Source organism: Caretta caretta, chromosome 1 (assembly GCF_965140235.1).
Source record: "Caretta caretta isolate rCarCar2 chromosome 1, rCarCar1.hap1, whole genome shotgun sequence".
In the NCBI taxonomy this organism is placed as follows: domain Eukaryota; kingdom Metazoa; phylum Chordata; order Testudines; family Cheloniidae; genus Caretta; species Caretta caretta.
This window is the reverse complement of record NC_134206.1, coordinates 203,414,092-203,439,536: the sequence shown is the minus strand read 5'-3', so window position 1 is coordinate 203,439,536 and position 25,445 is coordinate 203,414,092. Positions and strand designations below refer to the sequence as shown.

The window sequence follows — 25,445 nt, the reverse complement described above, 5'->3', positions numbered from 1 at the left end:
CTCAAGTTTCCAGTAGAATCAACTCCATCCTTCATGTTTCTGGGGTAAATTGAACAGTGCGCATGTGTCTTTCTTTCTTTCTTTCTTTCTTTCTTTCTTTCTTTCTTTCTTTCTTTCTTTCTTTCTTTCTTTCTTTCTTTCTTTCAGTTGAAGCCTTAAAAACCAGAATCCTGCATGGGCATTAAAGACCCTGTAGGGTGCTGCATAAGAGCAGGGTTTTCTCATGTACTTGACGAAATAGGTCTCCTCTTGTGGATCATTCTGGATGCTTCCTTCCTGAGAGGAAGTACAATGGAGCAGTTAGGGTGCTAGTCTCAGAGATGAGTTCAGGTCCCTACTCCACAACCCAGACTTTCTGTGTGACCGTGGGCACTCTGTAAAATGCACGTTCTCCCTGCCTCACAAGGGTATTGTGAGGATAAATACATGACTGTGAGGCACTCAGATACTATGGTGGTGGGGTCATACTAGTGTCTAAGAGAAAAAGATTTCTGCCCTCTACCCCAGTGGTGGCTGCATGCATTTGTATAGTTTGTGAGCAGCTTTGGGATTTTTAGGATGAAGAAAGCTATAGAAGTGTCTAATCATTTGTTGTTGTGACTGGTAATCTTCCAGCAAAGGGAAGTTTAAGCATAATGTACCCGTGGCTTGTGTTGAGCTCAGCTGGTGCTTGTGTTTGAACTGGTGTACCAGGCAGTTGAGAGAGTGAAGAGATTATTAATAGGGACTGACAAAGAGTGGGGAGGCATAGAAATAGTTCCATCTTTGTGTGTCTAATTCGGGTTCCACCATTTTTTAGTTTCCCAAATCAATACCCAAATCCTACAGCAAACTTTTCTGAAGCATAACTCGTAAAGTGTTAATGCTACTTAAGACAAGGACCTTGCTTGTATGAGGCCATCAAGCACTGATATTGACTATGCAGTACATTTTTAAAGCTATTTATATCACAATAAAGCCACTTTATCAGACTCATCAATCATGAGAGGCCTCATTTTGGCCTGGAAATGGTTCTGCTTGAGTCTCTGGAAAGGAGAGGGGTGAAAAATTATGGGATGCATTATCTCCAATCTCATTTGAAAACTCCTAATTGAAACAACGAGCAAGCGAGGTTTATTGCTTATAAAATAAATGACGGCAGCATTGGTAATGTGGTAGTAGCAAGTGCTGGCTTCTAGCTTATATATATATATATATATATATATATATATATATATATATATATATATATATATATTGGTTTTCCATGAGTGCCTGGCTTTGGGGCTGGTTGTGGGTTTCATTGGTTGGGCTGGTGGCACCAGGTTTCTGTGACTGTCTTGGGATGTCAGCACCTTGTATCTCTGACAAGACTAAGCTGTTGATGCTAAGTGAATGTATCCATGACTGGGCCAGGTTGACAGTATTAGGTGCCTATGGCAGGATGTACTTGGAATCTGTGGATGGGCTGGGCTGGTGACGGTAGGTGTCCAAGGCTGTGAGCAGGAAGGTAATAACAGATAAGTGAGGCTGGATCAAGCTGGAGGTATCAGGTATCCACCGTTGGGCAGGCATTTACTAGTGTCTCTGCCTAGGTTGGCTGTACACATTTGTGGCCAGGCTGAGCAAGCAACTCCCCCATTCCTCCGGACCCTTCCCAGACTCCCTTCTGGTTTTGTGCTTTCACCCCCCGTACCTGGGAGGAAGCTCCTGGGAAAGGCAGTTGCTGAGGTAAGGAGCCAGCAGCTTAACATGGCCGGTGGGGGCCTCTGAGACTGAGCAATAGCAGGGCTTAAAAGCTGTTACAGATATTTGATAATTAATTGGCTGGGAAATCAGTTTATTTTAATGACTTCAGTTAAATAAAGAAGAGCGATAAAAGGACTCGGAGCTCCTGTGGTGTTAAACTACTGTCAGGGACTGTGAGAGCCCATTACTTCCCTGCTTTTATGCCAACAGGGGCTTTTAGTTCTCGAGAAGGCTCTTCAAAAAGGTGACTGAAATCTTTATCTTCCCTGAATCCCAACAGACTGGGTTTAAATTCAGAAAGATGAAATGGACACAGTTTATTACAAATAATCCATCAGGTGGGGAGAGGAAAGGTGCGGCCACTGTGACCTCATGCTTCACCTCCGGATGGATACTTATTGCAAAGAGGCACAGGTTGCGGTTTATCATAGTTATATACAGCACTGCTGGGAGTAATGTGTGCAGCTTGGTTAACCTCACTTGTCTTTCCAAGCATCTGCCGATTGGACACTTACATTTAGCAGTCCCTGAGAGCCTCCAATAACAGCCCAGTACAACAAACAATTCATCCTGAGGCTTCCCCACATCTGCAAATGAGGGAGGTCAGTTGACTGGGTTTTGCTCTCCTTTCCCAGTTTGGGAATTGCAGCAGAACTTTCACCAGACCTGAAGGCAGAGATGGGCTCTAGACACAAAAACTGGTTCTGGGTACAGAATTCCAACTCTCCCAAGATTCAAGAGTGTTTTGATCTAGGTTTCAGTTCAGGCCCATCTCTGTCCAACACCAGCAAGGGTTACAGGCTCTCCAGTTCCTTAGGGGTGCGGTTCTAGTTCGGTGGTTATATTTGCCCTCGAGAAAAACAGCAACAAAAGCAACAAATCTCATCACCCTGCCAGAGAAAGAGAGAGGAGAGAAAGAGAATTTAACTTTGAGATAAGCAGTCAGAGAAACTGATTTTCCACTGCCTTGAGCCACGTCATCATTTGCACCTGTGCAAAGTGAGGGTTAAATGTGACTAAATTGGAATTCTTGCTCACACCAAGAAATTGTTGCACTCACTTTGGACAGTTGTAGATAACAACCCAAGGTGCAAGGCAGTGGGGAAATCAGGTGTGAAATTATGTAACATTCATCAACTGAGCTAAAGTTTCAGGCTGCCCCCTTGTTGCTGAAGAAGGCAGGCGGGTCACAAGTTTCCTTTTCTGCTGCAAGCATAGACGCTGCGAACACCAGAAGAATCTCTTTGCTCTGGTTCTCAATAGCTCACAGCAATAAACAAGCCCAGGGAACTTACTGGCTTCTTCTCACAGACCTCTTCTCGGGTGGGGACAGAGATATCAGCCCTAGGGGTGAGCTGTGTCATCCTTGGCCCTTTCTCACTCAGTGCTTATTGCCCATCAGTTTTGCTTTGGCTTCCCTTATGGAAATGCCATAGTGCTCTCTGTATAAGCCACCATGACTGCTGTCCTCCACATGGTATGTGACATCTGCTCAGTGTGGAAGAGGGAGGATTTTCCCCCAGATGCTCAGGAAGGTTTGGTTTGGTTTTGCACACTTCTTTTTGCAGTACATTTCCCACCCCCAATATTTTTGTGAGAGAATGGCTTCCTGCTGATGTCTCATGCCCTCCATTCAGCGGGGCTTTCATTCTGGTCAGGCCTGCTGCCGATCCTCAGCCTATACTCTATATTGCAGAAACCACCTTCATCCAACCACTTTACACGCAGCATTTTTCTTTGACCAGCCCAGTTTCCACTCAGGGCTCTACATATGTGCTTCGCAGTGCTTCATTATGAGCAATCTGCGGGTACGTATCTGCAGCAGAAATTGGCCCAGGCTGTATATGTGTGTGCTATGAGTGTGCAGAAGGAACAGGACCCCATGTATTTTGTGATTCTTCAGCAGTAGAATTAGAACTGGTAACTGCAGAATCCTCCCCTTTCTGCAGAATTGTGCTCCAGAATCCAAGCTTTCAGTTGAGAACCAAGTTTCTAGCTCTCCTGGTTGCACAGAAAAACACTAGAACTGAGAAATGTTTCCAATGCAGTGATGTCTGCCCGAGTCAGCCGACAGCCTGCAACAATAGTTCTGAGAAGTGCAAACTACACCATTCATCTTAATGGGATGATAACTAAATGTTTAAATGTCAATATTGTTAATTATTTCACTACCGAGCCTTTTACTAGAAACATCCAGCTTTTTTGCTTATCTCCCAAATCCCAAACCACTTTCTACACCTTCTTAGGTCCCAAATGCCCTACGTCCCGTACCCAGCTATCAAAACCTCCAGTGTTACCCGTGACATCTTCTACAGTGCAGATACGTGTTTTCAAAACAAAATTCTGCAGCACACTATGTTTTTGTATAGTGTTTCGCACAGTGGAGACCCAATCCTGAATCTGGGTGCTAGTGTAACTGCACCAGTGCAGCTACACCAGTGCAAACCCACAATGCAGATGCACTGCACCAGTTTATATTGGGGCTTGCACTGCTGCCGCTTAGAGGCCCCAGTAAATACCGGCTCTAGTAATGATGATAGTAAATAAGGAAACTCATCTACCCCAATCTACTGCACTAGAGTGCTACAAACCCAGAGGCCTGGCAGTAGATTTAGGTCTGCCACCTAGCACATGGGGTCTTGTGTAGGTGTAATATGCTGTAAAGACCCTGAGGATATGTTTATTTTCATTGTCTAGGGGTGATCTCTTCTCTCCTGTGTGGTTGATGAGAATCCACCTCTGTCCAAAAGTAACTCCAAATTCTCAGTGTTGTTACTCGTTTGATTGCAACACAATCCCACTCTTTAAAATATTCTTTTGATCTGAAACCTTCTGCCAGCTGTAGCTATTTCTAACTGAGCAGAATGCAGTGTTTCATTTACTTAGTTTATTTAGAGACTTGTACAAACAGAGAGCTAGACGTTCAGCTGGTGTAAATCTACGTTGCTACAGATTTACATCTACGTCACTTCTGTAGAGCATTGTGGACCCTAGTGATTTACCCCTGCTGAGGCTGCAGCCTAGTCCCTCTCGATACAGCAATGGGTGCTTGAAAGTCATTTAAAACATGCAACCCTATCAAGGAATTAAAGTAGAAACCCAGCCTAAAGCAGTCCCAACCCGGTCACAAAGTAAAAAGCCAGCTGGACACCCAAGTAGAAAAGGACTATGTGCGAAGGACATGCAGCAGCTCTGTAATTATTTGTGAATACTATATTGTGACCTGTGTATTGGAGAGGCTACTGTATGAGTATATTGCTTTAGTTCAATAGCAAGCTGTTGGAAAAAACAAGCAGGTAGACAAGACAGTGGCTCCAGATAAGACACCTCTAGGTAAACACTTCAAGAGGGATTAAGAGACAATACCTGAGTTATTACTTGGGAAAATCCTACTTCCTCAGCTCCAGCCAAAATACACAGCTTGTTTTGCCAGTGCTGGGAACCCTCGGATGGAAAGGACTATAAGCAGTTACAACGTCCCACTCTGTCCAGAGGCAGGCAACTGTTTGGGAGCTATTCACAGGGCAAATATAGACCCAGCCGGAGGCACTAGAGAAGATAGGCCTTCCAAGGCATAGGGTGATAGGGCTTAAGTAAAATAGACGTGTGACCTTTTGTTCTTTCTGTTGTGCTTTGGTTCTGCTGTTAAGATTAAGCCATATTTAGGTTTGAGAAAGCTGTTTGAGTCACTTTATTGACCGCTGGTCACAACTCCGGAAGGGAAGAACCACAGGTGCCCAAACCCAGTCAGACTTGCTGGGTAAAATAGTTGCTCCACAGGATTCTGAAGCCTAGGACCTGGTCTAATAGCAGGAGAACCCCAGGATTCCACCCTGAGAGGGGTAAAGGCATGCAGCCTGAGGCATGTGCACTCAGCTGGACCAAGAAAGGGGTACAATCAGCCCTGTAACTGTGACAAAGTATTCTGCTCTTCGCCAGAGATCTCAGCCAACCTATAGACCTCACCCAAAGCCCAGGAAAATAGCTGAGCTTTGCAGTGTGCTCTGAAGGTAGATGAATAAGTGCTATTTTAGATCAAGAGGTGTCATGTGATCACAGCAAACAACTCTGCTTAATAAATGGGTGGCCACATTTGGCACCTTCTTCGGGTTCTGAATGTCTTAAAGTCTAGTGTCACCCCATGCAGGTGCACTGCAGTATCCTAGTTTCAAAGTGATAGAGACCTTGGTAACTATAGAAAGGTCTTGTAGAATATGGCTATTTCCATGCCTTACTTCCTATGTCCGTGTTTTAATCTGACTCTGACTGGCGGGCATCTTGTCACCATGACCCTATTGAAAAGCAGTGACATTCCGACACTCCCAGAGCCCTTAAATAACAGAGCTGCCTATCTCTCCTGCCTCATCTCCAGAGGGCTCACCCTGGCAATCTAGGCAGGAGAGTTGTGCCACAGGTCGCAAGCCGGTGTTATCTGAACTAACATCCAGGTCCTGCTGGCAAAAATAGCAGCAGGTTCAAATGAATCACTTCTCTTGCCAGTAAACAGGCTCATTGGGGGGGAGGGATAGCTCAGTGGTTTGAGCATTGGCCTGCTAAACCCAGGGTTGTGAGCTCAATCCTTGAGTGGGCCATTTGGGATTTGGGGCAAAAATTGGGGATGGGTCCTGCTTTGAGCAGGGGGTTGGACTAGATGACCTCCTGAGGTCCCTTCCAACCCTGAGATTCTATGATTCATGAGGGAGGTTGTGAGAGTATCAGGGAGACCGAAACGCCTGGATGCTAGGCCACCACGTGACTCTTGTTTCCATAGCAGGGTGAAAGGCTCAGGAATCTGTGATGGATTCCCTGAGTGACCATGCACATGTCATTTCCCCGCTGTGCACCTGAGTCTCCTTATCTCTAAATTGGTGTTAACGACTCTCTTCCTTTGCAAGGCATAAAGGCTCTGGTTCTGCAGGATACTTCAGCCCAGTGGTAGTCATCCCAATGTCATGAATGGTGCCTGAAGTTAGGCATGTGCTTAAGGACCTTGTTGAATCAAGGCCTGTGAGAACCTCAGGTGAAAGATGCTACTGTAGCACAAAGGGTTATTGTTAGTGGGAGGCAATATGAATAGGTGCTTCAGGCTCTTCCCACTCAGGTAGTAAATTATCTGCCTGTTTCCCCCTACCCCCGAACATTACTTATAAATCCACTCCTAACTTTCATATCAACAGCAGAAACTCCATCAAATACATCCTGCCATTTCTTTTTTCTCTTCTGTTTACTTATTTATAACCATATAGCCTCCTTTGGAAAACACATTGTGGGTGCAGGGATGAAGGTGAGCTCAAATCAAAGCTCCCACGAGTCCTCACTCCCAGCATTCTCTCTTCTCTACCTTCCCCCTCTCGAGTCCTTTTCATATGCTTCTTTCCAAAGCCTCGTGGTGAATAAAAGTGGCACTGGGAGAGAAAAGAAAAGAAAAAAGTGAAATTTAACATTTCCTAGTTATTATGGAGGGACTGGTTGTGGCTTCATGGTTAAGGTTGAGTTGTGCTTTCCACACAAAGCTGGGAATCAACCTCTTTGGTATGTATGAAAATTACAGCATATCCCCTCAAATTTACAGCACTTAGTTTTTGAGTAGGGAGTGATTGTTCTGGGAATTATAGGCCAGATTTTCAAAAGTGCTCAGCTCTCTTTTAGGCAATAAGTGGCCAGATTTGCAAGAGAGACCATCATGTTGAATGCTGCGTTCTCTTGAAAATCTGGCCATTCACTGGGAGTTGCTCTGCTCTGGGTCCTTTTGAAAATGTAGTTCTTACTCAGGTGCCTGAATGGGAGCTGAGCTCTTTTGAAAATCTCTCCCCGATTGTCGGTGCTGAACTCTTGATAATCTAGGCCTGAGCTCCTTGGAAAATTTGGTCCTATGACCATAGTAATTAGAAATAGCAAATCATTTCTCATTTAGGCTGCAAGCAACTCAGGACAGGGACTGTGTCTCCTTTGTAAGCTCCCGGGCACACTCAAATAAATAATAGCAATAATATTAGCTCAGCCACTCCATCTTCCCCACAGCCAGTGTAAGATTATACCCTAAGGAATGGACTCATTTTCTCATGCTTTGTCCAATTTAGTTTTAAATATCTGAAGCAATAAGGCTTCCCTGACTGCCCTTGGGATACTGGCCCACAGTTTAATACCTCTCTCTGTCAAGGAGTTCTTTCCTAGGTTTAACCTATCTTTTTGCTTTCTTAATGTCATCCTATTACTCCTAGTTACACCTGTGTATCGCACTAAATAATTCCTCTCCCTACTTGCTGTTTGCAGCCTTCAAATATTTGTAGACTCTGTAGACTTTGTAGCATGTCCCCTCTAAGTCCTTTCTCAGCCAAGTTATACATATTTAATATTTGTAAGCTTTCCTTATGTGCTGATCCCCCTCCAGCCCCTTGATGATTTTTTGTCACTTGGCTCTGAACTCCCTCCAATTTGCCCATATCTCTCTGGCAACAAGGCACCCTGAATGGAATGTCTCATGCCAGGTGTGCTAGATATTCTGTGGCAATCATTATGGGTGGAATAAAAAAGAAGCAGAACTGCTGAAAGTGAATCTGCCTCTTGGTCTCTTCTCTGAGAGTGTCGCTTGAGGATGGTATTTCAGGACTAGCCTTAGATGTGGAAATGAGTGTGTGTGTGTCCCTCAGAAGCAGTTCTCCGCTTTCAAGCGTGAGAGAGATGGAGGGAGATAGGGAGGCTTTAGCTCCTCAAAGGCTATGCCTGCACTCGACATTTTCCTTTAAACTTCCCGCTGTTGCTCCCACCAGTGCAGCTCAACCACTTGGTAGCGATGATGGGCGCTCTGGTGTGGACAAGAAGATCACGTTTTCACCAGGGCATAATCTCTGCACTCATTCCCGCCCTTGCCAATGCAACAGTGGGAAATGTAAAGAATAAAGGGCAATGGTATATAATAACATAAGGTTGCTAGCACATCGGGGAGATACCTGTCCCTGGTTGGGACGCAGTAAACAAGTATATCCAGTTGGGATGGGGCCCACTTCCCATGCATATCCAAGACCCGCCCCTCAGATCTTGCCTGCAGGCCAGTGAATACAAATCAATCAGTGGCTAGATGGATATATTTTGAAGGGAGAATGGTAATGGTGAGGTACAGGGGGCTTCATTCAGTGCACTGTGCACACTGTTGGTTTCAAAGGAGGATCCAGCAGTGCCCTTTCACCTTTTCAGATGCCGCCCAAAGGGCACAGAATAGGGTTTTCATTCTCCTTGGTGCCCCTCCCTATCTTTTCTAGGGGAGTGGACTGGTTCTCCAGGTTTGAGATTTCTCTTTCACTTTCCTACCAGAGCAGAAGGTACCAGCTAGAGTGTGAGTTAGCTACAGTCTCCAAAATAGAAATGACTCCCACAAGAATTGAATGGTGTATATCCAAGAATTCTGAAGAAACCCTTTCTCATAATTCCAAAATGAGAGCACATCTTTCACTGGGTGGCAAGATATTTTAAACTGTTATTTTACACTTTATAAGTTTGCACATAACTCATAATTAACCCGTGGAACTCACTGCCACAAGATTTCACCGAGACCAAGAGCTTAAAAGGATTTTTAAAAAACATGAGATATTTATGTGGATAATAAGTACCTCCACTGTTCCATTAGATAGAATAACACTTATGAGGAATGTAAATCCTCACAGTTCAGAGGATAAATCAACTACTAACTGCTGGGGCTAGATTAATTGATTTTAAGGCCAGAAGGAACCATTAGATCATCTAGATGATGAAGATAAAGAAACATCTCCTATGGGCAGGTTATTCTATAATTGTCCATTTGGGAGGTTCTTATACTGTTCTGTGCAGTATCTGGCACTGATCACAGTTGGATGCAGGATACTGGATTCTACTGGATCCAGGGTGGCAACTGCTGTTTCTATTCAGATTTGCTAATCCTGAGCTTGTGGTGTTTGGATCCAGGGATTTGGTTCCTCCAAACACTTTTATAAAACACAGGTCCACACAGAGGGACTACATACCATTCTGCACTTGCCAGTCCACTGCCAGCTAGTGTCAGTTGTCAGCCTCTTAAAAAAAAACTACACCCTCTGCCTTTGATAATGAAGATTCTTCATTTGTTGAGTCTCTTAATTTTCCTGCACATTTCCATTAATCTGCCCCTTTCTCAGCCCACAGAGCTTACATGTGACTTCCTGCAACTTGATCCTCAGGTCTTGCTGATTCAGTGAAACCCATTGCCAACACACTGGGCACACAGCCCATGCCAGGCAGAACCATGCTGCGTATAAGGGCATAGATTGGATAAGAATACCATATGGCAAAACGGTTCAGTATCCTGCCTCTGGTGTCAGTAAGTGATGTTTCAGAGGAAGGTGGAACCACCATATAATTTACTTGGGCTATTGTGCAATGCTGCACCTATATGTGTGAGAGTGAATTCCTTCCTGAACCCCCTTCTCTTCCCTACATATAGAGCAAATCAAGTAACACCCCAAAGCACCAGCTTTAATTATGTATATGTTAGCCTGAGTTTCCCTTTCCCTTTGCAAACCACTGTGGGAAAGCACTGGGGTTTCAATGCTGTGACTATTTATTCCATCCTCAATTAGTTAATGTCTGATTCTGTCCCTTGCCCTGCTGACATCCTCCTTGATTGGATCCCTCCAGCTTCATTTTCGGTGGGCAGCGGGAAGGGTAGAGAACTTTGAAGTTCCCTTTTTCATCTCCCACTCTCTCGTTTTCATTCTCTGTCTCGCTCTCGTCCTGCCTCTGTCTCACCCTCACTCTGTTTCTTTCCTTCTCACTCTGCCTCGTTCAGCATTCTCCTTTGCATTACTTAATCTGTGGCTTTATTTCTCCAGGAGCTGCACTGTCTGCCTTGATGCTTCTCGCCAGCTCTTGCCGATCATCCCCCCTCCCTTCTGTGATGTAGCACTGTCTTTCCCCATCTGCCTGATTGTCTTTCTTCTTTTTATCTGGGTATAGCAGCTCCAGATGCTGTAATGCTCTGATACAGCGTGGAACACTTCAGATTGCCTCTGTGGGCTGGATAATTACCAGACACAGAGCAGTCACATGGGCCTTCCAGTCAAACTGATCACTCTTCCTCTCCCCTTGCCATAAGAGGAGGCGATGTACCAGAAATGCATTTCTTCTTTAAAAAAGTCTGGATGAAAAGTTTGGAAGCATTCCGCGTGGCAACCTCCTGGTGCTCTCTGATTATGATAATGTGACAAATTCCTCGACTTTGGAAAATTAAGCAGGTGCCTCCTGTACTAAAGAATAGGAGAAAGGAGGAGTAATAAGGAAGGTGCAGCAATCCGTCTTTCTGCCTGTCTGTCTGAGGTTGTTCTAGGGCTCCTGTCCCTGTATCAGTGCTTCTCCTGGACAAAAATTAAACTCTGACATTCTTTAGCAGCAGTCTGGTGGCCTCAAATGCTTTCAGACTCTTTTTGCTCAGATTCTAAGTACCGTTGCCTTTCAATGGGACTTAGGCTCCTAAGGGACTTATGGGCTTTTAAAAATGTCCACTTTTATCCTCATTAAAGATATAGGTGAAGGGGCCCATCGTTCTGAGAAAGTGCAATCAAGTGATGTACTAATGCATCTCACTCCCATCCTGCAGCACCCCCTGCTATTCCCATCCTGGGCTCCTGACACAGCTCCTGACACATCTCATTTCTGACCCGCTGCTCCACTGCTATTCCAGGCCAGGGCTTCCCCTTCTGAAAGAGTAGCGGCACTCGCTATACCGGAGGGAAACTGCAGGCAGGTTGAGTGAAGAGTGTGTTCTTGGTTGGGCACTTAATTAAGTCTCTGTCACTGATAGCTGATTAGCATCCTCCAATCGTTCTGGATCAAAATCAGAGCCAGTTTTCTGGCTGGACTGAAAAGGGAAATTGATGAGTTCGCAACTGACCCAAAAGAGAGAAAGGAATTGATAGTCTGCTTCCACAGAGAGCTCATCATTCCTGCTGCCTGCCTGTTCTGTGAGCAAGATCCTGACTCAAGCTATCGAGGTGCTTGGCAGCTCTGTAAACAACAGCCAGGTTGAGATTATGCAAGGTAGCAGCAGTCCATCCTGTGGAGCCACAGAGATAGTGACTCAGGCTGTGGCAGCAGGGGAACATGCTGCATCTAAAGGAAAGCAGAACTGATGCTCTGTTCCCTGAATGGGGTGTCTGCTGTGAGGAGGCTGATGGGTTCTCACTGCCTTTCCCCTATCTGGTGGGGTTAGGGGAAGAGATCCTGCCTATGCACATCCAAGGTCACTCAGATATGTCCTGGTCTGAAATCTGATCTACACACAAAAGTTGTACCACTTTAACTATACCAGTATGGTGAAAGCAGTACAACCCTTAGTGCAGGCCCAGTTATATTGGTATAAAGGCGGTCATACCGGGATAGTAATTCTCATACAGGAGGGGTAATAATCTGTATCTTCATGTTGATATAACTGCATCTACACTAGGGGTTGGGCTGGTGTAATTATTCTTTGGTAAAGAAATCACACCCCTAACCAAAATAGTTATACTGGTACAAATTCTGTGTGTAGACCAGGCCTGGCTCTGTCAGTGAGAGGCACTGGGGTGACGTTTTGCAGAGCACTGACTTCTGGCTGGGGAACGGAATTCCCCGGCATGTTACTATCAGTGTGTATCACATGTGCCAGGCTACTGGTTGGTTCCTAGAATAAGGACCTCACAACACTGGCCGCCACGTTCGCTCAGCCTTGCCAACCCCAAATGCTCAAAAATCATGAGATAGTTTTTAAAATCATGAGATTATATAAAAATAATAGACTGGTTGTTCTTTTTATTTTCTTTCTGCTTTTTGAGTCTTCCGGGGTCACTGAGGTCACATTTTAAAGCTTTCTCAACAGCCATGAGAGCTGGAATCTTACTTTTTCTTTAAGAATGAAGGCTGAAATCATCACATATCCACTTGAGGCCAGGAGCTGGGGCTTCAAGGAAAACCATAATTATCATGAGACTCATGACTTGCTGAGAGTGTAAATTAAGCACATGCTTAAGTGCTTTGCTGATTCAAGGCCTTGAGGACAGTTAATGACAGTGTCAGTGATAGAATACTCAGCCCTTTAAAAAGGCTGTGTCTTAATGAAGGTGTATTCAACTTCAACTGCATGCAGCACCTGCTGCTGGGCAAGTCTGGGATTACAGTAACTGCAAATTGCCCATAGCCAGCAACTCTGCATTAATCTCTTTGACACTTACCTCCTGCTGGGAGGGACTGGGACTGGAGTTGCACCAGCACTTTGCACCAGCACTCTTACCCCGTTCCTTACAGTGACTCCTCCTGGCAGAGACTGAGGCTGGAGTAGCTCTGAGTTTCCTACAGCCAACCTGCTACAGCCTGAGCGTTTCCTACAGCACCTTCTGCTGGGAGAGGTTAGGACTAGAATGTTATGCAGCATGTTCACAGCTCTCTCTACATGAGTGTATAATGGAATAAAAACCAAGGATGAATGCAAACTAAGCTGGTTCATTCTTGCCACTGTTCCCAGTTAACTGTTGCTGTAGTTGAGTCCATGCTTACTGGGGTGACCAGATAGCAAATGTGAAAAGTCGAGGTGGGGGGGGGATAATAGGTGCCTATATAAGAAAAAAACCCTCAAATATCAGGACTGTCCCTATAAAATCAGGACATCTGGTCACCCTAATGCTTACCAGGCAGGGAAGGGCTGAGCAGAACGGGAAGACAAGACAAAACAAACTTAGTGTGATGTGCTCTGGGGTTTTCTTCACAGGGCCTCCCGGACCATTGTATCTAACAACCACATTCTCCGTTCAGGATCACACTTCGCAACAGACTGGAGAATTTATCTGGCCCATTTGGTGCACGTGACCAGGAGTCGGTGTTGTTTTGCATTGAATAAGTAGCATTTGATTCCATTTTCTTTTCTGTCTTGTCATGTTACTCTTGAAGTAGAGGGCAGCAGGGGAAGTTGTTAGCTAAATCCTGCAGATGCACATGATTACAGAAAGCTCCTCACTGCTTGCAGTAGCACGGCTCTTATGAGAAAGCAAGCTTTGTGTGGACATTTCAGCCACGGCAGGCTTTGATGCTGTCCAAAGAAGGCAGATGGCATTTCTGATAAGAATGCAGTAGGCTGGATTTAAAATCTTTAATTTTACCTTCTGCACCTATTTATTTTCTGCAGGGAGCTGAGTTTTGTCGTGTTCCACAGAGGTAGTGTTATAATGGGGTAATCAAAGGGTTAATGGGGTAAAGGGGAACATGGGACATAGGAGTGACACTGCCCTATCTCTACAAAGCCCTTTGAGATCAGTGGATGGAAAATGTCAGCTAAGGCCACAAGAATTTTTCTTATAACTGAAGCAAGACATGTGGTTGCACGGTAAACCAACACAGTGTATTTCATTTAAAACAGACAGGTCCCATTTGAAGTCAGTGAGAGTTTTGCCAGTGTAAGAACTGCAGGATTTTGGCTCATTTATTTTATTTATTTAGATTTAAAATAATGAAAGGACCTTATTCAAGGCTCTAGGCATCCTATCACATCACTGATCATACAGTAAAATCCCAGCAGCATCAAATAATCATTTCAACAGAAACTCAGCCACCAGCCAGCCACCTGCAAAGACTTCTTTCTTATTCTCCATTGTTGTGGGACATGTACCCTCTTCCCTCTTCAAAAAACCCTATAAATTTATGCTGAATAGTGGCCCCTATAGGCAGTAGAAAAAACTGCTTCAGCCACCCTCTTTGTAGTCCAAAGCCACAATTGCTTAGCCTCACTGTTCACATACAGGAGAGGAAGCACTCACAGATACAGTCCCCAAAATGGCTCCACCTTGCCCCTCCCACAGTCATATAGTTTAAGGCCAAAAGGGAACGCCCAGATCTTGTCATCTGACCTCCTGTATATCACAGGCCACCAACACCACCCCCCTGCCCTCCCCCCGCAACAATGAGACCCAAGCGTTACAGCCCACAGGAGACTAGACTATTATGTGCCACGGGCAGAGAATTGGAGGGACTGAGGTGCACCAATGTTCAAGCCCCCCACAGGCAAATCATTAAGTGAGATATATCCAGATAATCTTAGCAAGTGACCTGCACCCACATGCTGCAGAGGAAGGTGAATTCCCCCGCCCCCACCCCGGCAAGGTCCCTACCAATCTGGCTTAGGGGGAAATTCCTCCTGTCTCCACATAGGGCGATCGGTTAGACCCTGCACATGTGAGCAAGAACCAGCCAGCCAAGCCCCTGAGAGAGAGAATGCTCGGTGCCACCTCAGAGCCCTGCCCCACCCTGCCCAGCTTCCCAGCTCTAGCTATGGCCATCTTCCAGGAAATGGGAGGAGAGCACTTTACTGCTGTTCTCACTGTGGCTGATGATGAATTGGGTCTTGATAGCCTGTCACTGGTTTCCATCCAAATAACCCTTCTCGACAGCGCGCCCGTCTGTTTGCAGGAGGGTGGGGAAGGGGATCTGGGGACAAGAGCTGTGGGAGCGACAGAAACAACGTAAACTGGTACAAATGTTTCAACAACATGCTGGGAAATGAATACGCTGCATGCAGTCCTCTCTACGGGAAGAGAGGCAGAGTGGAGAAATGCTGAGGAACAATGATAGGGCTGGAGTGAGGAGAAAGAGAAGGGTTGGGGGAAGGGAATGCAACCTATGTGATTATAATTCACCATCTGAGGAGACTCCCAGTGATTCATAGCTAGACCCCAGGGATCCATCAGCTTCTGATCAGACCCTTATGCTCTGTTCAGCGGGAGAGGGGGCTGTGTCTGCCAGTGTGAGGCCACAGCAGCGTCACAGCCCCTTGTGAGATCTTTTAAGGCCTACATATCCTTTCATAATTAGAGGAAGGCCCAGACTGGAATGCCTCAAACATTGAGAGGTTCAGATAAAATGGGAGCCCAATCTGAACCCCACCCTTATGCTGGGTTTAAATGAAACTCTGATTGAGGGGGGCTTGCAAAATCACCTCTGGTTTGCCCATTGTCTGTTAATTACATAGATGAGTGGTGGAGGGAGGAAGAGCAGCAGCAGGAGCTGCTGCTGCCACAGAATTAATTACAAATCCAGCTGGGATTTGTGATACAGGGGTTCTCAAACACTCTCTCTCCTCTGCGTGCTGTAAAAATTATACCCCACCCCCACTTGCCTTGCTGGTGCTGAAAACCAGAAGTAATAAGATGAAATAGAAATGGGTGAGCACCAGGGAGCCACAGAAGGAAACAAAAGACTCAGTTTTGTGGGGATCCCCAGAAATGAAAGTGCTCAGACAGGAAACTGGGGATCCCCAGAAATGAAAGTGCTCAGACAGGAAGCAAGGTGAGAAATAAACTGACATAGGATTGAAAAGCAGCTCTCATTTGGAGGAACAATCTAGATTTTCAAGGGACTGTCCCACATCATTCTTGTGAGTAGTAGATCACTACTCACAAGAATGATGTAATTCAGGCAGAGACATGGTGAACTCATGAATTGTTTCGGACAGGGGCATGCTGTTGTCTATTTTGTTCAGTTTATTCGGGTTCTTGTGCTGCCCTCTTGAGCACTTGGCTGGGTTATGCTGGGATGGCCATGTGATATGGGCTGGAGCATACTGGCGTGGTGATGTGACTTCATCACCTGGGGATTCAGTAACAGTGTCATGATAGGACATTGTGACACTCCCCCCCCCCCCCGAGCAACAGATCCTGAAATGTGGGAACCTTAATCTCATGACTGTTAATTACAAATTTTGCTTTCCTAATGAGCACCATATTATGGAACTGGTACAGACAGTGCAGATAAATATCTGAAGTAAATAACTAATGAGCACATCATCCTCTTGAAACAGGGAGGTGGGCGGCGTTCAGGCCTTCTGTGTTAGATGAGTGTGAGCAAGAGCTAGCTTTAGAAATACACTGTGTTTACCACATACAGTGGCACGCACATTCAATATAGTTTCCCTAAAATACCCTTACTGCAGGCGTTTAACTTAGATGATAACATTCTGCACTTACTGTATGGACGACAGTCCTAACTGAAGGTCTCAAAGCACTTTACAAACACTTATGAATATATTGCCACTTCCTACGAAGTCATTCTCCTCATTTTACAAATGGGAAACTGAGGCACGGAGAGGAGAAAGGACAATCTGTGTAACCTGTAAAGTTCTAACTCCTGCTCCTTTTCTCTAATCTCTAGGCTAGTTACTGCATGGATATTAAATACCATGTAAGTACTGAAATTACATCTGTGGCAGGTTAAAAATTGATCCAATAGCTAAGTATCTTATTATATGCCTGCCAGCCTCCAGTGAATTTGCTTGTACGTGGTCTAGGTGGCTTAGGATGATTGGTTGTAGGATATAGAGACATTCTCTTCTAGGTCTTTGGTTTAAATTTGATTTAAGGTTGGTAGTAAACAAAAGTCGTTGCCATCTAATGGCTCTGTGATTGCCTACATGATGATGGGGAAGAAACAGTTTCCAAGGAACTGCCATCAGTACTGATTGACAGCATGAGCAGTGGCCAAGGATTGAATGGGCCAGTTGCAGCCCAACTTTACAGCCCCGTGGCTAGCTTCAGGTCATTATTGACATGTGCTCTGGGGTTGTGTAGAGGATTCATTTTCCAAGGCTGCCCAACCAAGAACATTTTGGGAAAGAAAAACCAAAAAGGATGTATTGCAAATAATCAGTGTGACGGGTTGGACTCCCCCCCACCCCTTTCTAGGATGTCACCGGTTGTGCTGGGGTCCCACTGAGCCTGCCTGTCCCACCAGCCTGGTCCCCCCAACTCTGAGCTGGAGTGTCAGGCTCTCAAGCCCCTGTCCAGCACATGCACAGGTAGGGACACACCTAGCTGTAGAATCACACATAGTCTGTGATCGGCTCTGTGTGGGAGGGCTCAGCTAGGGGAATGCCCAGCTCTCCTGAGCACACACCCTCTCGAGTGTAAATGCAAAATTATATTGTTTTGCACTGTATAGAGATCTACATAGCTTAAGCTCATAAAAATCGCCCCCTCCCTCAATGTGGAGGGAGATATGCACAGCTCTTTGCCCCCCCGCCCCTTTGTTGCTTCAGATGCTTTCAGCAGTCTTCCTTCTTGGGCGGGGAGGCAATGGAGAAGAGCCCTGATTGACTCACTTCCCAGCCTTAAGTAGGATTTACATACAGCGGGAATCCTTTGTTTCCAGTGGAAAAATACCAGCCTTGTCCAAGGTGGTACTCCATACCAGGTGACATCATCACATGATCCTGCAGTGTGAAAGCAACATCAAAGGAAGCTTCTCAGGAAAGTGGGAGATAAAGTTCTATTGTCCTTCTTAAATGGCCCATTGAGGCTGATTGCCTACTGTGTCGTGGGCGTTCCCCCAAGTACACATACAGCTGTAATTGTTACATAGTCAATATTCCTAACTTCAGATACAGAAATGATACATGAATACAAATTCGATAATCACATTCAGCAAATCATAACCTTTCCAATGATACTTTACATGACCCAACCTGCATAAAATATATCTTAGTTATGCCATAGTCATATTTTCACAATATTTCTGTGAAGAATATGGGGCATAGCATCACAGTCAGTATGTGTTAAATGAAGGGGACATTAATGTTTTTAATAAATCTAATCAGAAACCTTCCATTGTAATTGTGATAATGCCCATTGATTAACAGACATTAACAGTGGTTTAATATCTAATGGATACCACACAGCAATTGCTGTTCAAATATTAGTTAATATGCCAGTTAATATTCTATTAGTATTGAATTAACACTTCTGACACTCTGAGCATCGTCACATAAATCCTTATTAATGTGTACTCAATAAGGCTGGATGATCTATACAGCAGATAGATAGGTGCATGTGTATGCATGCACCAGGATACCTAACCTACTTTGATATATGTTCTGAGAGAACCAGGACTTGGAATTTCCACATTGGTACATGGATTTTCTCTGACAGTTTTAGAGGAACAGGTACACCAGAGAGAGTAGCTCAAATCCATTTCACTTACTCATCCCATTTCTCTCTCTCTCTTTTTCTTAAATTTTGTTAGCACTGTCCATTACAGGGGAGCCTGCAAGGTTATTAGAACCAAGCAAGTGACCTGCCTTGACCACTGTGCTCCACTGATGATCTGACCCCTGGGTGTCACCAGTGCAGGATATGCTGTGACATACAAATTTTAATTTCCCAGGGGCAGCATTTCTTATGGCAGCTGGCAAGTTTGTTCTGTTCTTCCTTAACACATGGCTGGACCTAGCTGTCTAGCTGCCCTTGCTTGGCTGAAGACGTTTGTCTTCAGTGACAGGTAAAAGCCACGGTGCATTCTGTGCTCACCTGGGACCAAGCCTGTACTCCCCTGGAATGGATTTGTGGAACATACTCACTCCTCCCTCACTGCTGCTCAGTCTTCTGTCACTAGTCTGGGGTGTCACCTTGTGGTGGAATGGCTGCTGTGGCAATTAAAGGGCAGTATACATATCCTTCCAGTGGTAGCAAGCCTTGGAAGATAAAGCTAAACATTGGGGTAGGGCTGAACATCCTACACTGGTGAAGAAGTTAAGAGGCATTAGGGAAGCAAGGATGGCCTCATGGTTAAAGCTTATCCCTGGAAGTTAGGAGACTTGGGTTTTACTCCTGGCTTGGCTACTGATCAGCAGTTTGATGCTGGGGAAGTCACCTAGGGCCAGATTTTGGGAAAAGGACTTTCGTGCTGCGATGCTGAGTGTCACAGAACCAAACTTGGAAGAACCTAGAAAATCACATGGACAACACTGTAATCCACAAAGCTGAGTTAGGTGCATAGGGTCCTTATACAGTGGGGGGAGAGAGGGGCCTAAAAATATAATCCACAAAAGCCAGTGTGCTAGGTGGGGAGCTGCCTAAGCTAGCTAATGGGAGATGTCGACTAGAAGAGTTTGTTGTAGGTCCCGCCCCCTCAAGGAGATAGGTACATATGTCCCGGTTGCAGGAGCACCTGTCTGTGCTATCGATCCCTGAACAGGAACCAGCCGCCTGCAGTCAGGTGTCTTAAGCACCTAAACTGGTTCTTGCGGGAATGAGTTAGGTGCCTGCCTTGCTCCACACAAGATGACCGATGGTGGTGCTGGTGCCCACCTCATAATTTGTATCTCAGTAGGTAGAGCCCACAACTGGGATGTGGGAGACCCAGGATTAATCCCCCCCTCTCTGCCACAGGGGGAGAAAGGATTTGTACAAGGGTCTCCCACCTCTCAGAGCTCTGGGATATTCATATGTAGAGCTCCCTCAGTCTCTCCTGTTGAAGCTGTTTCCCGGTGGATAATTAATGAAAGAGCGACTGGAGGGTGGGTGCCCCAGTCGCCAGGCTACAGAGTCAGTTTCTCTCTCACTCCATGGCCCAGTGACTATTTAAGCCTCTGACCATGTTTATGGGATTAAGGCCTGCACGCGATTTCGGCAGCTGAATGCCTATCTTCCTTCAGTTCATGAATTGTTCTGAGGTCCAGACACCTAGAGGGAGGCAACAGTGTGCATGTCCCAGGATCTAAAATTTAGGCACCCAGGGAATTTTAACAGAGCAAAGTTAGGCTCTAAATGAGTTTAGGTGCCTACACAGTTAAGCAGCAGCCAAGTGGGAGTTTCAGAATCACAGTGGTGCCAGGCACAGGAACTTAGGTGTCTAACTCTGGAGTTTGTGGGTCGCACCCGTGGTGCCTACAGATGCAGCTAGGAACAGTGGGATTTTCAAAAGCACCTAAGTGACGTAGGCACCTAACTCCCATTGTCTTCACTGTCAGCATTCACCTACACAGGTGCTTTTGAAAATCCCATTAGGTGCCCATCTGCAGCTTTAGGCACCAAATTAGGCAACTCTGGCCCTTAGCCTCTCTGTGGTAATAATACTGATTTATTGCACCACTGGATAGGAAGGCGACTTTCATGAATGTGAGTGCAGCATTTTGAGATCCTCGGGTGAAAGGCATTAGAGATGGGCAGAGGGTCACTAATAGTGTGATGTGTTACCAGCTCTCAGTCTCAGCGCCTTCCTCAGATGGTTGCTTTCTGCTCCTGTTACTAGAATTACAGTCTGAGGTGGCACCATTCATTGACATTGCGTGCTTCGAAGCTGCCTGATCCACTGCCCAGATTGCTAAACGCAAGTGACGCCAGAGTGATTCCTCTCCCTGGCCCTCTTTCTTAGTGAAGAGGCAAATTTTAAAAGAAAAACAATTCCAGCTGAAAACTCACCTCAGGGCAAACGTGCATCCGAACAGAAGAACCAGCTCGGACTTGGGCGAGTGAAGCCTCGCTGGCCTCTCTTAGCTGGAAATCAGTTACACAGGCTGGAGTCTTTGGGCTGCACCCTCCAGGCAAATGTTAGTCAAGCTCCTAGCTTAACCAGTAGCATGGTATCGCCACACAGCATGGCATTCCTACTGCCTGGAACTGACCCTAGAACAACTCACAAAGCTTCTGTGGGCATGTTTGCTAGGGAGGAGTGCTGGATATGGGTGGAGTCACATAGCTGTGAACGGCCGCCTCAGCATAATCTGAATGAACCGCGTTCAAGTGGAGGAACTTGGAAAATGTCTGATCCTTCCTAAGAGGCTGTTTGAAAACCTACTGTCAAATATTTGTCTTATCATTCGGCAACAATCTTCAGCCTCTCTCTTTCTCTCTTCAGTACAACATTTGTGTGAATAGTGCTGATGAGAAGTGCTGGCCTCTTTGAATTCCCACAGACAGGGGTGGAGCCGTGACAGGTGGTGGTGTGACAGCCTCGGAGATTGAACTCCTTTATATGTCCACAGAACGGGCACAGCCTGGGTAGCTTCAGGGCAAGCGTCCACCCATTGCTTCATCCATGTGTGTCTTAGCCCCATAGTCGCGGGAACTAGGAGTGTGGGGGGTGTACAGCACCTCTCAGTTTTTGTGCGGGGTCCCGGCCCCGTGCCCCTACTGGACCCATGCCTGGGGCTCTACTCCCAGACTTGAGCTATCAGAGTGCCTCCATTCCCTACCACTATATAGAGGTTTCCTGTTAAATTCGGAGATAGTGGAACCTACAAGATGACTTATACAGGGTCTAGATGAGGGGCCTCGGCTGTCCTTTCACTATTCGTTGTGCTTTAAGAACTTTATTTTCAACATATATGGAAAGTTGAAGTGTCTTACAGCTATAAACCTGCTCCCTCTAACATGCAAGTTGACCGGTGATTTTGGAAAGAGGACTTTTCCTCTCAAAAGCTGAAGTGGCAGCTCAGTCCAGGATCCGCATGTGGGGCCCCGGCTGCAGGACCCGCAGCCAAGGCTCTGTTCCTGGCCCCGCACCTAGGGTACTGGCTGCCACCAGCCCCGCACTCAGGGCTCTGTTCCTAGCCCCGCACCTGAGGTACCGACTACAAGACCCGCACCTGGGGTTCTGCTCCCACCCCCAGCTGTGGTCTCAGCCTCAGCACCCTAACCCCTGTCTGCTTCCCCCCCCCAGGCCTGGAGCCAGCTGTAGGGGATGGGGGGGCATGGACAGGGATAAGGGGGGTGCAAGGCAAAAAGTTTGGGGACCACTGGCTTTCATCACCCCCACTGGAACGATTTTTACAGCACCACTGCTCAGCTCTGCCCTGGAGGGGATCCCTGCGAGGAAAGAGAGGGGAGTTCAGTCCCTAGATCCCATTCAGTCTCAGCTGAGACTGATCATCAGTACATGCTCTCCATCTGTTTCTTTCATATGGTCAGAGGGTTGAGATGGGTATTTGTACAGAGCCAGTGCCTCAGCTAAAGCTGGGTTTGACTGTGATGGCTCATCTACCATCGATAAAATAATGAAATCTAAGTGATGTAGCTGCAAGGGCTGTCAATCCGTCCTCCCTCCTGCAGACCCCTGCTGCTATTGGCAGCTGGGACTAGGGCCATGACAGGTGGTGAGCCAATACTGTCGTGCCTCTGTGTACCATACCCACCTGCCCTCCACCCTCCCCTCACTTGCTCTCCTGCCACCTGGCATTATAAGGACACACAGCAATTGTCATGGGGGGTGACAGTGATGTCCCTGCAGGCTTTCTCTATCATTGGTATAGCACACATGCACACATCCATGGCATATATATCTGCATGAGGGGGACATCTAGTTTTCCACAAAGCCTTTTCCGTTAGGGTGGTGTAAGGGAGCAGGTGGAATATAACCCTGGGGGCACAAAAGTTGGGGGATGGAGGAGGTAGATCACATGATGCAGTAGCTGTTCTCTGCACAACAAACCCAATTCTCAGTTCTGACCTCTCACCACCCCCAGGCTGAAAGGGGACTGGGAATATTGAGTCTGTTGTATACTCAGTCTTTGGGGGGGGCGGCACGTGAAGAAGAGCTCAACAGTCTTCAGCTCCGTCTGCCCTATACCACTGACAGGATCAAAGGGAAGCTGGAGGCCAGGATGCAAGCCCTAGAGGTCCTCAGAATGCCCCTTTGGGTGTGAAAAGCCCCGACGAAAGGAAAGAGATAGCAGGGCCCAGGCAACTCATGCCGCCTCACATCTCCTTTGTGCCGTGATCATTTCATATTTATAAAGCACTTTAGTAATGTGGCTGATGTAATAAGTGGTGGTGATGCTGATGCTGTGAGACTGTTGGCAGGCCTGGATCATGTTGCAGAATCCCATGGAATGCCGGAAAGAGGAAGGAGCCAAAGTGGAGTCTTAGCTGATACCCCAATCTCTGTTCTCACCCTCAACAGGTGTTATGTAGAAGACAGAAGCTCCAAAGTGGCCTGGTTAAACCGTTCTGGCATCATTTTTGCTGGACAGGACAAGTGGTCCCTGGACCCTCGGGTAGAACTGGAGAAACGAACCCCTCTGGAATACAGCCTCCGGATCCAGAAAGTGGACGTCTATGATGAGGGGTCCTATACATGCTCAGTGCAGACACAGCATCACCCCAGGACTTCCCAGGTTTATTTGATTGTGCAAGGTAAGAAACAAGAACAGGGAGCGGGCAAAGAGTGGAGGTGAGGGTCATTTCTTTCTGGGGAATCTGTGTTGTAAATGGCTGGAGGAGAGCGTACAGACACCAGTGACCCAGTAAACTGTGGAACAAGCAATATAGGCTGTGTGTGGGCAATTCCTTTAGTTCACACCACGTCTCTAGTGTCATCTTCCACTGTGATACCCTTGACCTAACACTGCCTTGCTTACAAAGGCTTGACACAGCAGAGAATGTTGATGACACTGGAGCTGTTCCACTGTATTCTAGGGCTGGCCCTGGCTGTACTGACACCTAGGCAAATACTTCTGTTTTTATACCTCTCGCCAGAGAGACAGCATACTAGCTGCCTCATCTCTTCTCCGCCTCTTTCCCCAGGTCATCTTCGTCACTTTGCCTTCCCCTTTCCATTCCTCACTCTGCATAGGGGTGGAAAATTTGTGTTTTGACTAATACCTTGTACTTTGGGTATTCACCCTTAGAGGGTTGTGGCTAAATGTCTTCTCCTGATAGTAGACACACCTTCCAGAGTCACGGCCCCTGTGAAACACAGTGTCTGATGTGACTGCCAATCCAGCTGAAGGCCACCTGTTTCTCAGCTACCAGTCTACTAATTCTCCACATAAGGGTCACTGAGAATCAGAACCCAGGTGGTCCAAATCGGTATTACGCATACATACAATCCCTCTTAAATATATATAAGGTGGGGCATGGCTTAATTACATACTACAGACATGTTCAGATTTTGCATTATCTTTCACTCAGCAGTTGGCTATTTCTTCAAATTTACTAGTAACCCAAAAGGCTGTAGATTTTATTTTGAGATTCAAAACAAGATGTTTCTGAAAGCTCCAGCCTCTCTTTCTGTGGTGGTGGCACCTGGCAGATGCAGTGCTAATGAGGACATAGAACATATACCTGCAGTGTACGGTTTGTATGTGTATTCAGAGATGATATTCTACAGGTGAATTGTGTGAGTCAAATAGCTTGTGACATGTGCAGGCATACACACACACACTGTGGTTTTCAAGACTTTTGTGACTGTTTATTGGACGACAGTGTGTACAAAGTGCAAGTTGCAAAGCCAAGATGTAGCCTGGCTCATCACTGTCTATAACTGCTAGGGTAGGGCAAAACTAACGAGCTGTAGTTTTTTTTTATTGCTGGTGAAATCAAATAACAAGCAATTTCCATTTACCCATCAAGAAAAATACAGGCACAAATGAATTTTAGAGCCAGGAACGTGTATTTTTAATGTTGATCAGGCAGATTAGAGATGGGCGCACAGAATAAAGTTGAGATCCAGAACTCTGTTTCCCCTTGAATTTGTCTGTGCTGTTTGTGAATTGTTCCAATGCCACCTAAATGCATGATTCAGGCCCAGTGCAAGTTGACAATGCAGCCAGGCATATTTATTATTAGCAACTCTTGCAGTTTGATAATAAGTCTCATGATGCATGTTACATACTGTGGTGCAATCGAGGTCATTGAGGTGTTGTGTCACCATCAGCCGTGTAACCCTGGGTGCCTTAAATGCTCTGCTGCTGTGGCTCACAGCCCGGACATCAATAGCCAGCAGACAAGCATGCCGTATCCTGAGTGTCTGTGTGCTTTGCAGCTCTGGTTCAGCATTCTGATTCCAGCAGCCTGCTTGTTACACCCCAGCCACACTCTGGCCTCCACCAGCCTTGGTTACACTTGGCAAGATGACCCCAACAATCTCCAGTCCTGAATTTTCCCAAAACCATGTGCTCTGTAATGTCCAGCCCTTTCCTG

The 25,445-nt window shown here is 46.2% G+C and overlaps 1 protein-coding gene across 7 annotated transcripts in view; it reads left to right on the top strand.

Annotated features, from left to right (window-relative positions):
- LSAMP (limbic system associated membrane protein) overlaps nucleotides 1-25,445 on the top strand; it is a 1,345,674-nt gene that overhangs the window by 1,071,453 nt on the left and 248,776 nt on the right. For all 7 annotated transcript variants that reach the window (XM_075118876.1, XM_075118885.1, XM_075118883.1 and 4 more), the window contains one exon: nucleotides 23,425-23,657. In XM_075118876.1, coding sequence (XP_074974977.1) covers nucleotides 23,425-23,657 — 233 coding nt within the window. The remainder of the gene's footprint in view (nucleotides 1-23,424; nucleotides 23,658-25,445) is intronic.